The sequence below is a fragment of the Hemicordylus capensis genome, chromosome 3 (genome assembly GCF_027244095.1).
Source record: "Hemicordylus capensis ecotype Gifberg chromosome 3, rHemCap1.1.pri, whole genome shotgun sequence".
NCBI classification, from domain to species: domain Eukaryota; kingdom Metazoa; phylum Chordata; class Lepidosauria; order Squamata; family Cordylidae; genus Hemicordylus; species Hemicordylus capensis.
The window spans coordinates 210,203,822-210,218,171 of NC_069659.1; the positions used below are offsets into that span (position 1 = coordinate 210,203,822).

The 14,350-nt window shown below is 44.1% G+C and overlaps 1 protein-coding gene across 5 annotated transcripts in view; it reads left to right on the top strand.

The window, feature by feature from the left end:
- The window catches only part of ANXA11 (annexin A11), an 82,108-nt gene that overhangs the window by 44,782 nt on the left and 22,976 nt on the right, over positions 1-14,350 (top strand). For all 5 annotated transcript variants that reach the window (XR_008319076.1, XM_053307271.1, XM_053307270.1 and 2 more), the window contains exons 2-5: positions 7,636-7,696; positions 10,078-10,190; positions 12,505-12,876; positions 14,083-14,170. Coding sequence is in view for 4 of the 5 variants with exons in the window: in XM_053307271.1 (XP_053163246.1) it covers positions 7,645-7,696; positions 10,078-10,190; positions 12,505-12,876; positions 14,083-14,170 (625 nt within the window). In the remaining variant the exon portion in view is untranslated. The remainder of the gene's footprint in view (positions 1-7,635; positions 7,697-10,077; positions 10,191-12,504; positions 12,877-14,082; positions 14,171-14,350) is intronic.

Below are 14,350 nucleotides of genomic sequence, written 5' to 3' on the forward strand. Positions count from 1 at the left end.
GGTTTTTATAACATCACAGTTCATTGATGGGGTTGAACTTCAGTTTTAGCTATGGTTCCCAAATAGAAAGGTAGAATTCTCTAAGGAGCAAAATCAAGAAGCTTATGGTGACAGTTTTATTGTGGCATGAGAGGAAATAGTAAAAAATAAGGCCAAAAGCCATGAAAGGTCAGAGGTGGTATAATAAATTTGTTTTGCCACAGTATTCTGTTTTTTCTGCAATGTGTTAGCATGGTTACTTTGCTGGGATTTCTCCCTAAGGAGGTACAGACTATTATGCAAAGCACTGACAGATTATAATGAAACTAATGTAATCACGCCAATTTCAGTTCCAGATATTTTAAGTGTCATGAAGAATGATGGGAATTTGACAGCGTAATGCTGGCTTGCATAGCCTGTGAATCACCAAGCAAATGCAGCCCATCATCTGTGCATTGTGGCCTTTCAGGTGCTTGACAGCCCCTTGTTTGTTCAGTCCCAGGCAGGCAGTAAAAATAGGAGATCTAGCAAGCCCCTGGTGGGCTGTCGTATGTGGCATTTGGGCTGCATTTAGTTTAATTGTTCACAAATACTGCTGGTCTACTGTAAGGATATTGGGACAAACATCTAGGCCAATGTCCAGACTATTATTTATTTATTTATTGAATTTTTATACTGCCTAATATAGAAATATCTAGGCACTGTACAGATTAAAACGTAATATAAAATATAAAACATTTAAAATTCACAAAACCGGTAAAAATCACAATAAATAAAAATGCATTAATTTTTTTTTAAAAAGATTTCAGTTAAAAGCCTGGGAAAGGCTGTGCTTGCACAAGCAACAATTTGCACTAGTGCAAGGTGGTTATGTCACTTTGCAAAGTTGTGGGGAAAACTGTGGTTCAAAGGTGCACTCATGTGCAAAAGTTCTCTGCAAAACATGAAGACGTTTCACAGCAGGAGGCACACCACCTTGAGTGAGCACAGACGTGCTTGCACTAAGGCCACACTAGTCTGGAATGCAAGCTCCTGACTTGGCGCATCTGGCCAACGCAACATGATTGTGCAAGTGCAGCGTTAGCCCTTGGGGCCATTCACATGACCTACTGGGTGGGCGGGCAAGGAAAGCTTTGCAAACTTTGCCCCCCCACCTGATGACCGACCTGTCCTTGGTGGGTGTGCAGAGCATGTTCCCACACAATCAGCCCAACTCCATGCAGGGCAGATCCCTCTGAGGTCAGGACACTGTGGTATTCCCTTAGGCTAGAGGACGGATGACCTAGTGTCAGTGCACACTGCAAGCAGCTTGTGCGGACATATGATCCTGGGAACTGGGTTAAGGGAGCATTTGTGCCGCTGGGTTTGGCACTGCAGCACCACCCGGATCTATGTGGATTCTAGTGGTTCTCAAGGGCAGCCAAGCCCAGGGTTGGCTGCTCATGAGAACATCCTCCTTGACTTTTAATGCCACACCCCTGAAAGATCTGTCTTCAGCAGTCAAATAACATGTTTCCCTCGCTTGCACATGTCAGCCTTTTTTAATCTGGTAAAAACTGGCAAGGGAAGAGGAAAGGTGAATACTTCCACGCCCCTTTCCCTTCTATTCCTTCAAACATGTAATGTGTGCAAATTTCTTTTCTTTACAGCTGGAAACTAAGATGAGGTTTAAAATTCCACTGCAACATCCTGTTGACAAGGACTGGTTTTTCTTTTTCCCTTTTCCCCATCTCTCAGTTCCAGCTGGTAGTCGGTTGTAAATGAGCTGGTGGGCAATTTGCAAACCTGCACAACTTGTGACCCACCAAACCGAATGCAGCCCACTGGCCCTGAGTGGTAGCTCCGTAAGGACAATCAGGCCTCCTGCTTCTATCACCTTTCTGGTACTGGAGAAACAGGGGGACTGTCTAGCACTTGGCAGGCACAATTACATGGCTGATGGGCTAGGTTTGGCTCAGTGGATCACAAGTTGTTCAGGCTATGTATGTGAAAACATGCATGCTGGGGGAGAACTGTGACACGACCACATCAGCCTTATTTTTTGGGTCTGTGCCACATCCCAGGTGCAGTCATTGGTTAATGTTAATCACCCATCCATGTATAAGATGGGAACAGCTTGCATTTTCTGCTAGTTCCTTCGTCTGCCAACGTTATACATGTGTAATTTCTGTTTTACCACAGTCCCAAATTGAACTAGAATTTGGTCTTAAAATGTTAGTGTAGTCCGTGGAGCTAATCAAGGGCTTGAAGGTTTGGTTTGGTTTTGCACTGTTGGCAAAATAAATTCCAAGCTCAGGTAGGCAGCTAAATCAACAACCTTTCTACCCACTGGACCGCCACACAGTTCTTCTCTTGTGTCCCTCATTCCCTCTTTACTGACTGGCATTCAGTGGCTGGTAGAAATGAATAAGTGTATTATGGCAGTTGGCCTATAACATTAAATAAAATGCTGTTACAGTTTTAGAGATGGAAGAACCTAAAGATAGCACGGCAAACTTGTTCTCTTGGATTTGCTTGTATTATTAATGGGACAGATATAGTGGGTGTGTTCTCTGTTTACTGTTGGGTAGGAAAAAATCATGCTAGAGTCCTGTGATATGTTTCTAGTAGGCTACGTGTGGTGAAAACGTAATGTATGTGGATTTTTGTTACTGTCGTTTGAAGTCCTGTCCTTAAAAAAACAAAGTTCTAAAAGTGGCCCGGAGCAGCAGGGTATTCCCATTTTTTTCCTAGGGAAAAGGAAACTGTTTATATACATGAGGTTTTTGTCTGATACAGGCAAACCTCACTAATCGTGGACCCAGCATCTGAGTTTTGTGTATCCTTGGTCAGATAATTGCCACTCGACCTCGGTATATGTGATAAAATTCAGCAATTAAAGGGTTAAGACTTGCATATTCATTGGTCGGGGATGGGCAGAAATGACCTCCAAGGGGTTTTGGGTTTTTTTGGTTACTCTACCTGCCATTTTGAGGACAGGAGCCATTTTGTAAATAAAAAAATTTAAAATGCATTTTTTTGTGGGGGACACACATGATTTTGGACTTGGGGGGCATAGCTGGATTGCTGGGGATACACAGAGCATGGTAGGGCACCCTCCTAGTTTCACTCAGTTTCTGTCCTTTTTGTCCCATTTTTTGCTGCCTCAGGTTCCTAACCCCCTAATTCCCAATGCCCTAATGCCGCATTATCCACAGCTCTGTTCCCTCATGGAACGGAACCCCCACGGACAATCTCATTTTTTAAAATGGACGTTAAGCCTGAAGAGAGTCAATCCCTTATTGACTCCAGAATAAGGCTGAAGAGTTGCTCCACAATGAGGGTTGCTTTATATGTTGCTTCTAGACATGGCCATTTAAAAACTGAATCTATACAGGTAAAAACATAACACATGCATGCAACAAGCACACATATACCCTCTAATGAATACAAGCACCAGGGAATCACAGTTGGCTGCAGCTCTCCAACACGTTTTGATAAATATATGTTTGCAGCTTTTCCGTGTGTGAATCAGCTCTGAGAGAAATGAGTTCCTAAATAAGCATTCTGTACACTGGCATTTTAGCAGATTTAGACTTCAATCTTATATACCTTTGTTTGGAAGTAAGAAGGGCTTCTGTTACTTTTGAAAGGTGCAAGCTGCACATTCAGGAAGTTGCAGCTGTATCTGAATATCTGAGAAGCTAGCATTTGCACTATGATATAACAAACAAATCAAACCAACAAACAGAAACTTTGCAACCCAAAGAGACTTTCACATTCTTAGTTTACCTGTAATTGCATACATGTTAGATGGCCACAACTGTTTGTGGTTGCCAGTTTCCTATGACTGGATCCCACGTTGTGGTGGTGTTTGGATGGCTGGATCATGTAAGATTGCCAGGATTGTGAGATTACTGCTTATGTTGACATCTGTGGCCGAGATGGTGGGGAAACTTGTGTGATGGGACCAACATGACCTTAGCAATTTCATGAGATTCAGATAAACAGACAGCAACAGAACCACCAGGCCAGCCCTGATATGAAGCAGACTGATGGATGAGCCTGTCTGCAAGTTTTCTTAAGACTTTAGAACAGGGATTCTCAATGTTGGGTTCCCAGATGTTATTGGACTTCAACTCCCATAATCCCCAGCCCCAGTGACCTTTGGTTGGGGTTTATGGGAGCTGAAGTCCAATAACATCCGAGGACCCAACGTTGAGAATCCCTGCTTTAGAATATACAATTTTTATCCAGCGTGCTGGTTTTAACATTCAAAACACTTTATGATCTGGGATTTTCCTGTCTCTGAATAGGAAATAGCCACCTAATGGTGCAGCAGGGAAGTAACTTGCCTAGAGAGCAAGAGGTTGCTGGTTCGAATCCCTGCTGGCATGTTTCCCTATATCGGGAGCAGTGATATAGGAAGATGCTGAAAGGCATCATCTCACACTACGCGGGAGGAGGCAATGGTAAACCCCTTCTACATGGCTCTGTGGTTGCCAGGAGTCAACACCAGCTCAACAGCTCAACAACTTTAATATTCCTTTCTCCACATATGCATATGTACACAGTAAGGTCATCTGGTAGGGGCTGTTCAAAATCCTGCCTTCTAGGGAGGTGACAAGGAATAGCCCAGAGGCTGTGCAAGTACACAAGGTGCAGTAGGGATGTGCACGGAACCATGGAGGCGTGGTCCAGCACTGGGGGGCATGTAGCTTTAAGGGGGGTAGTACTCCCCCCCCGCCGCTCTTCCCCCTCCGGCGCTGGTGCGTTTTAAAATCTTCCTGGGGCGGCAGAGTTCCTCCCTGCCGCCCCTGCCCCCGTCATTGTCATCCAAAGCCTTCAAAGGAGTACAGCTAGCGGCGCGCACGCTTGTCTTCGCCGCTGGCGCGCCACCGTAACATATGCGTGTACTACCAACCCCCCCTTAAAGCTACATGCCCCCACCCTCCCGAGCCTCCGGACCTCCGAACCGGTCCGGTGGTCTTTTACATTGTGCCCAGACCGAACCGTGCACACTCCTAAGATGCAGCAATTCACCTCTATCCTATTTTTATACTGCCTGATATGTACATCTCTAGGCAAAGTTTAAAAGAATATAAAAAATCACTGATTAAAATCAACGAAACACAATAAAACAACATATAACAGTTATTAAAACAAATAGCCTGCAAAAACAGGTAACTCTTGAGGGTCTTCCTGAAAACAAACAGAGAAGAAGATGCTCTTATTTCAGCAGGGAGCATATTCTTCAACAGGCGATCTAAATAAAGCTCATTTAGAGCCTCTTCCACAGCAACCCCCGGTTAGTGGCAGCAGCCCCCAGTTTGTGACAGTGCTGACTATGAGATGTGTGTCTATCAGAAATACATGTTTTTGCCTCATATGCACCCTTCAGATTTCTTTAAATAGTTAAATGTACACATTAAAAAAAAATAGGGTCATATACTGACTAGTTCATCATGACTAAGCACCATTTGAAATCAATGGGCAAGTTAGTTAGGAATAACTTAAGTCCCATTGATTTCAGTGGGACTTAGTCATAGCTAACCTAGCCTTGATGTGACCCACTATCTGGGAATTGGCTCTGTAAGCAATTGAACTGTGAGCTGCTGCTACAGAATGGATGATTTTAAAATACTGCGGTTCTGTGAGACTGCAGATGATATAGTTTCAGTTTGTGTGTATGCACACACATGTGCATGTGTGCATGGATGTGCATGTGCGAAAGAGAGAGAACTGTTTTGAACTCTTGGAGGGGTGGAATATAACCCTGAAAAACTAGTTTCCCCCACCCTGACTTTGTGTGTTATGCTGTATCTCTCTAAGCATTTGGAATACAAATGGGAAAAACATTAACAGGCTTATACTACTGTTCTGTTTTAAATAATGCACAAACCAATGGATAAACACAGTGAAACTCTACAAATGTATAACACCATACACTAAAAGTAGTATGGTGTAGTGGTTAGCATTGCACTTAGACCAAGAAGACCTTGGTTAAAATTCCTGTAGCTGCAAAGCTGCTTAGGCCAGTTACAGGACGGGTTCAGACATAACACGAAACTGGGGGTTGGCGAGCCTATGGTTTCAGTTTTAAACTATAAATCACATCACAGACATTCATTCAACCGCAGTCCAGCAACCTCCAGTTCCAGGAACGGGGAGGCCCTCCCTGCTGCCCAGCTACCAAGGTCTATCCCAGCAAGCTCCATAGCCAGACTGTGGGCAAAGGATCAACACATCTGCAGAGCAGCTGTGATTGGCCACGATCTTGAAGGGGGCGTGCCAAGCACAATCGTGCCTTTTTGGAGTGGTCTGCCTGTCCTGCACATTGAAAGGGCATTTAAATCCCTTTAAATGTCATGCCATGCCAGTGATTCTGGCAGCGATGGCACCATTGGCCCTCAAAGAGCCCTGCACCCAAATGGCACAATTGGGGGTGGGGCTCTGGGGGGCACTATTTCCCTGTTAGGGAAGGGAACATGATGATTTCCCAGGAGGAGATGTGTAGATGAGGGAGGGCAAAGGATCTTGGGGGGAGAGGTCTGTCCCGCCATGACCTTGGATGCTATTGTGAGGGATCACCCTAGCAAAGCAATCCATGCAGACCAAACCGAACTCCAGCTCCATTGGCAGCTTGCTGCTGGTAGGCTTGCTCTCTCATGAGAGGTCCAGTCTACTCGGGAGGACCAAAGGATGTGAGTCTTAGGTCTCCCTTCGGACTGCATGCTCACGAGTTGAGCTAACCCACCAAATGGCCCCCTGCTTGTGTGGTGCTCCAGACTCTCCATTGGAAAAGATAGAACAGAATCTCTGCAACCTCCCCCCACCCCATTCCCTGTGAAGCCTTGCTCACACCCAAAGGAGAGTTTGATGCTCCATGTCTCAGAGCCTAGTCATATGCGTTGACGGGGGAGCACCAGGTGCATGGATGGATCTTGAAACCCTTTCTAAATTCTCTGGTTTGTTCCAGAATTGTGCTGTATGCAGATCTGCTGGCATGGGGATTCGTGGGAAAAGGGAATGCCCCTGTGTGACTGTGCCACTTGACAGTGATGTGACGTGGTGGCATCCCTGTCAGAGTTGTGGGTGTGACAGGAGGGGCAATGCTGCTGTTTGGAGAGGTGGCCAGTGAGAAGCGTGGCAGGCAAGGAGAGGCCATGATCCTGGGTGCGCCTGCGATGCTACCTCTATTATTGTGGTTTTGAAAATGGGCACAAAACTGTGGCTATGGCAGTGTCCGGGTCTGGATGTAACACTCTGGCAGCCAAACTGGAGGTCTCAGCGGCGAATCTTTGTGCAAACCGAAGATTCATATTGGAGTTTGGTGAGACAAACCGCAGGTTGCTTTTGGCCTGAAACCGCGGTTTCCTAAGTTCGGACATACTGGAATTCCAACCTATGCCCCATTTAATGTTGCATCCGATTTTGTGTTACATCTGAACTTGGCCACTGTCTCTCAAGTTAATCAACCTCTCAGTGTTATGGTGAGGATAATGGGTCAAGGGACATATAAAAGCTTGAGCTCCTTTGAGATATTACAATACAATTATCATGTCACAGTCCAAAGACCCTATCAGCTTTAGTTCAAACTGCTCAACTTATACATTTTGTTAAAAAGCTGAGATGTCTTACACAAAATAAAAAAAACTCTTCTCTTTTTGTTTTCAGTTCTACAAAATGAGTTACCCAGGGTATCCTCCTGCTGGTGGGTATCCACCTGCTGCTCCAGGTAAGTTGACTCTCTTTCACATAGGATTTGGGACCTGAGTAGCAATGGGATAATAGGAGCGTTTGGGTCAAATGAGTGGTACCGAAAGTCCATTCCCTGGCATCTTCAGTTAATAGGCTCTTGAGAGAGAGAGAGACCACCTTCCAGATACCCTGGAAAGCTGCAATTAGTCAAGAGTAGACAGTATTGCACTAGATAGGCCAGTGACCTGACTATATTGCAGTTTGTTCAAATGAAGAAATAATGAAGATGCTAATATTGGGACGTTTCATGCCTTCACATGGTCCTGGGACTACCTGATGAACTTAATCCCATTTTGTGTTTAATGTGGCCTCAGATTTAGGGACCGTTTAGAGATTTATCAATATTAAGGACACCATCCTCAACTTTTCTATGATCATTTTTGTGTGATCACCACTACCCAGTGACAACAAAGCAGCTGAGCTGCAGGAAACCTGAAGCATACCTGGAAGCAGGGACACTGCTTCTACTGCTAATATGAATATGTATATACCGCTTTTCAACCAAAGTTCTCAAAGCAGTTTACATAGAAAAATAAATAATATATAAATAAGATGGGCCCCAGTCCCCAAAGAGCTCATAGTCTAAAAAGAAACACATGGCAGATATCAGCAACAGCCACTGGAGGGATGCTGTGCTGGGGGTGGATAGGGCCAGTTGCTCTCCCCCTCTTAAATAGAAGTGAATCACGAGGTGTCTCTTTGCTCAGTTAGCAGGAGTGCGATGAGCAGGGATATGATAAGGCCCAGGTATTGTGACTGGTTGTGATAGTTGCTACAGCCAGAAATGGCCTGCCATGGCATTGTGGCTTTCGGACTAGAGGAACAGTAACTGTTCTAGCCAGCCACAGCAGTGTTGGTGCCTATTGTGTATGATGGACTCCAAATATGTCTGAGGTCTGCCAAGGCTGAGGGACCTAGAGGGGCATTGGAACAGCCCAGCAGGTATGAGTGTGCGCGTCACATAGTAACATGTGCAATAAATATTGTACAATAAATGTGCCGTACATGTTCCCTTGAGTTTGCACTTCTGTTGTGACAATATCATATTTCCCAGCCTTGAATGGTCTCTGTTTTGTTCCTGGGGTAAGAACTGGATTTCCCTAGGCAGCTTATCAGTTGCTGTTGCTATCCAAGTGTGGAATGTGACTGCACAAGGGGCATAGCATTTATTGCCTGCGAAGTGGATGTTGACAAATCTCTCTCTCACTCTCACTCACACTCACTTCCTATGCCAACCTGGGGGCATTCACTGAGGCTACGCAAAGCAGCTTTGGACACTTGTTCACATTCAGCCTGGTTTGATGCAAGCTGAACCGCTGTCTGGTTTTGGCCCAGATTAGGCCGTTCTGGGTCAGCTCACCCACTGCTTGGGTCAGCCCACCCACTGCTTAACACATTAAGGTACTTACTAGGCAGAGCGTACTTACTAGGAGACAGATTGGTGGCCTCCTGGTAGCAAGGGAGTAGCAACTCACATGGTTCCACTTTCAAAAAGCCTCTAATCTTAGATAATATGCTGTTGCAGATTTTGTATGATTCCTAAGGAAAGGTTAAAAAGTGATTGGGACAAGCTTCTGCTGATTGAAAAGGGGGTAATCTAAACAGAGGTGCCCATTTTCTCACTCCGTGTCCCAGTTATTGGCATATTTCTTTTATTCATGCATGGTATAGTTGGCAAGTGCACCTCAATACCTGTGCAGATGGATCTCATAATCCGCAGGGGTTCCGTTCTCAGCTGCAACGAGGCATTGAGGCAGTGGGAATTGGGGAGTTAGGTTCTTGGAGGCTAAGAAACTGGCTATAATGGGAAGAAATAAGAGAAAGTGCTATACAGTGCTCTGCAGGTCTCCAGCTGTTCAGCAATGCCCCCCCCCCCCCCCCGCGCCAAGCCCCATTTTTATCACTTTCCCATGAAAAATCATGGGGGAAATCCCCCCCCCCCAGATCCACTGCTCTGAGGTCATTTCTGGCCATCTAGGAATGGTGGATGTATGGTTTTTAACCCTTTAAAAACTTCATATACCAAGGTCAGGTCTCCATTGCCCAATCGCGGATACGTGAAACTGTGATTGTCGGGACTGCATGCGATGAGGTCCACCTGTACAGCTGCATTACTACCTCCTTTGTTTTAGTACTAGCCCTGAAAACTTTGCTAGCATATATGGAGTTCTTTACAATCCTGTAAAATGTATGGGGGTTAGTTCTGTTTGATAGGCTGAAAAGTATGTAGATTTGCAGATTGTTTTCTCATGCTCAGTTTTTTTTAATGCATTAGAACTAATTACAATAGAAATCCATATACAAACATAGAACGGCAGCTGTTCTGTCCATGGTAATTCTTAAATTTATTCCCCCCAGGCAGTAATCCCTGGGGTACTCCCAGCTATCCACCTCAAAATCCTCCTCCAATTGGGCTGGAAAATGTTGGAAATTATATTGGTCAATTTAATCCAGACTATATGACGGGCATGGTGAGTACATCCAGTTTACACCTGATAGATCTTATGGTTTCCACTGAGACTGTTGCCTTTATTTTGCCTTCTGTTTTTCCTCCAGTGTGTGTCTGTTAATATCAATACCTTTAAACCCTGATTTTTGTAGGGGAGAGCTACAAAGTGCCTTACAGTAATTATAAACTGCTAACAAATGTAAAATTCATTTTTAAAATTCTTTTTCTTTCCTTTTTCCTCTTTCCACATTACTGTTTTAAAAATACCCTTCATTTTTCCAGAGTTTGTTCCTCCTTCCCTGGCTGCTGTAATGTTTGTTCAATGTTTGCATGTCTTTCAGCCAGGCAAATGATAAAACAGCAACAAATATTTATATACCACTTTTCCTCAAAAGTTTCCAAAGTGGTTTACGCAGAGAAATAATAAATAAAAATAAGATGGATCCCTGTCCCCAAAGGGCTCACAGTCTAAAAAGAGACATAAGATAGACACCAGCAACAGGCAATGGAAGTGCTCTGCTGGGGGTGGATAGGGCCAGTTACTCTCCCCCTACTAAATAAAGAGAATCACCACATTAAAAAGGTACCTCTTTTGCCCGGTTAGCTGGGATTATACAGAACATAAAAGCCTGTGTTAGGCTGATGAAGCCCTCATTTCATAATATATTTTTTAAAAAATACTGACCAAGTATTCTGAGGTATTTGCATGTGCACTCAGGCAGACAAATCATATACACAGCATAAATTACAAAAAGTAGAGGATGTAAAATACTGAAATATGCCAATGATGCCCTCATATTTCTGGAAAATCCTGATACTTCTGTGCCTAAATTGATGAATGTAGTGGTGGAGCTGGAGTGGCCAACTCTTGGGATGTACAATACTTTGGCAAAAGTCAGAGGTAATGCCTAGCAACACCTCCAGCCACCATTTAATGGGAACCTGAAAAGATGTGATATCTAGGAATTATTATACTAAAAGACCTCAAACATTGTTAAACTTTACATGGATAAGATGACTGGGGGACTTCTGTGCTGATGTGGAAAGATGGCAGCCATGATTAAACTTGGGACTCTGTGCAAAGACAAATACAACTAAAATTTGAATTTATCGACATAGAATGTGAAGCCGCCTGGTCATAATACCAGTGACCTGTTTTAAAGAAGTCAGTAAATTTAATACAGAAATTGGTTTAGGGCATAAGCAGACCATGTGCTTGTTTATTAAAATATTTACGGAATCTCTTGTCCTTAAGGCCTTCAGGTGGGTTGCAAAAATCCTCTTGCTTTTCCCTGTCTTGAAGGGAGTGAATGGGAGAAAGAGGGTGGCATAGTGGCAGAAGGAGTGGATAGGGCAGCCTGCTCACTAAAGAGAGGGTTGATGGGAAAGGTGGTGGGCCAGCTAATTCTCTGCTGCCTGAAGCAACTGTCTCATTGATGGTCTGGCTGTGAGGAGACTCTCAGCACAAATGTGAAAGGGCACATCCATTAGACTACTAGATTGAAGAAACATCAGCATTTGCAGTCAGAAAAGAAATTGGGTGGAATCTCAGAATGTAGCCATAGATTTACCTTTCCATCTGGATGAACTATAGAGAGGCTTCCATAAATATCTACCTTTTAAAAGAAGCTTATTATTGTGTGATATAAAAAGTCTAATGTGATTTGGGCATCTAGAGTAAGTGTCCATAGCTTGGATTTCAGCTCTTTCTCTTCTGGCCCTCTGCATCCAGTTGTCCTCACTTTCCCCACCTTTTCCTTCTTTGGTCCTTCCCCCACCTGCCGACCATATTGTTGTCTGTGTATGGAAAAGTAAGATAATGCTGTTCAATAAAGTATTAATAATACAAAATCAGAGTAATATAAGCAAAAAGACAGGCCCCTGCCCCAAAGAGCAACCATTTTCAACTAACCTAGTGGTGGAGGTGACAACAAAGGAAGGAGGGAAATAAAGGAGACAAGGGAACTAGAGAGCTCTCCCTGCTTGTTCAAAAAGAAGGCCCTGCTTATCATTTGGAATAGTGTAGAGACAGAGATGTGGAGCTGTCGACCAAGAAGGCCCTAGTGCAAATTTTCCTTCTGCCATGGATTCACTAGGCAGCTTTAGGAAAGCTGCAATCTCTCAGCCTCTAACCATCACTACCAGCCATCTGCAATGTGAGGCAATAATTCTAACCTGCTTTAATTACAGGGTTGGTGTAAGGATTGCTGATACAATATATGTGAAATGCTTTGAATACTCTAAAGTACTGTATAAATGTGGTTGTGTGGTTTGTTTGTTTTTCTTGCAACCCGTTTGCTTACTTCATGCATTTGATTATCTGTCTGTCATTGCAGGCTTCCAATATGTCAGGAACATTTGGTGGCACCAACGTGCCACAGGGCATCTACCCTCCAGCCTCTGGTGGCTATCCCCCTGTCCCTCCAGGAGGCTTTGGGCAACCTCCACAAGGACAGCAGCCCTCTTACGGCATGTACCCACCAGCTCCAGGAGGGCAGCCACCATCAGGAATGCCATCTTATCCAGGATATCCCGGCAGCCCCATGCCACCCCCAGGGCAGCAGCCCCAGCCAATGCCGTATCCGGGGCAGCAGCCCATGCCACCACCTGGGCAGCAGCCCATGCCGAGTTACCCTCCTGGCCCAGCTGTGAATCCTTCTATGCCATCTTACCCAGGACCTACGATGCCCACAGTTACGCCTGGAGCAGTAAGAGAATTCCTGTTTACCTTTTCTACCTTCTCCCCCACCCTTCAGTGAAAGGCAGTAATGGATCAAAAACTAGTAGTTTGCAGCATAAATGGGATCTAGGAATGCCATTTGTTTCCATGCAGCTGAAAAGTGGTGGAGAAAGGGATCAACATGCAGGGGACAAGTGGCCAGAGAGAGAAAGAGAGATTAGCCTCTTCCTCACCTGTAGTAGTAATAAATGTATTACGATCATAGACCAGCACATAAAAAGAAACATTCACAGATTACTATCATAGGCTGACACATTGAGAGCAAAAGAACAGCAGCTCACATTGCATATATATACTATGTGATAATGATAATGGTAATAGTAATCAAAATAGAGCATCAAATACATTAACCACAACCCCAAGGTATTCCAACCTTTAAAATAGTGTTATTTAACCAACAGTCTGCAGCAGACACAAGTGGCTGCACAAAACTTATCTGTAATCTGTAAAAACATATCTGTCCTGATCAGAGAGAAGAAGAGGGGGAAAGATAAAATCCCTCCATCCTACCTGGGATTTTTTTTGTAATATGGATGTAATAAAGGCTGAGCAAATACCTCAGTAGAAAGGACCTCACCTGTAGCTTTCCCTCTACAACTCTTTCTCCTTTCTATCACATTCCTCTCAGCTGTTATACCTGGGGTGGGAGCTGCAGGGGAGAGAGAGAATTAAGCTCCCCTCACCTGCTGACTGATGCACAAGACACTGCAAAATTGCCCCTCCACCCTTTTGCAGCTGTTTTGCAGTTGTTCAGTGGTGTCTGAGATTCCCAGCTCCCTGCCATGCAGCTGAATGTTCCCATGATGATCCAGTTGATAGCCAAGGAAAAATGGTTCCCTAACTTCAACACAACTGTGAACAACCATCACACTTTTACATAACAGTAAATTTAAGAGAATTTTTAAATGAATTAGTAAACTGGCCTGTTTCAATAAATCATTTCTATTTTCCTGTATTTAATGAAATATGTTGTCTTAATTATGTTATTGAATATGTAAAGGCTTATTGATTAAGAAAGGGGGGGTTAGTTCTAACAAGTCTGGCTTTACTTGAATCCTCTTTTAGTGAATCTTGCGGCTATACAGATAATCTAGAATAACTAAGCTATCTTTCCCAAAAAAATACTGCACGAGAAATGTTTAGTTAATATCTTCTTTCTCTTGGGGTGATATAGACTGGATTTCGAGGCACAATCCGTGATGCTTCAGGATTTGACGCCCTGAGGGATGCAGAAGTCTTGAGGAAAGCCATGAAAGGATTTGGTGAGTGTCCGTTGGTTTTGTTTCTGTAATGGGATGTCCTCTGCCCTGTCACTGCCATTTTTCTTCTCTAAGGCATGATTTACACATTGCTTTGAGTGGGCTTTGCAAGTTGAAGCTTTGTCTGTTGGTGGCTTGAAAGAAAATCTGACAATTGCAATGCATGCAAGTCTCTGAACTTGG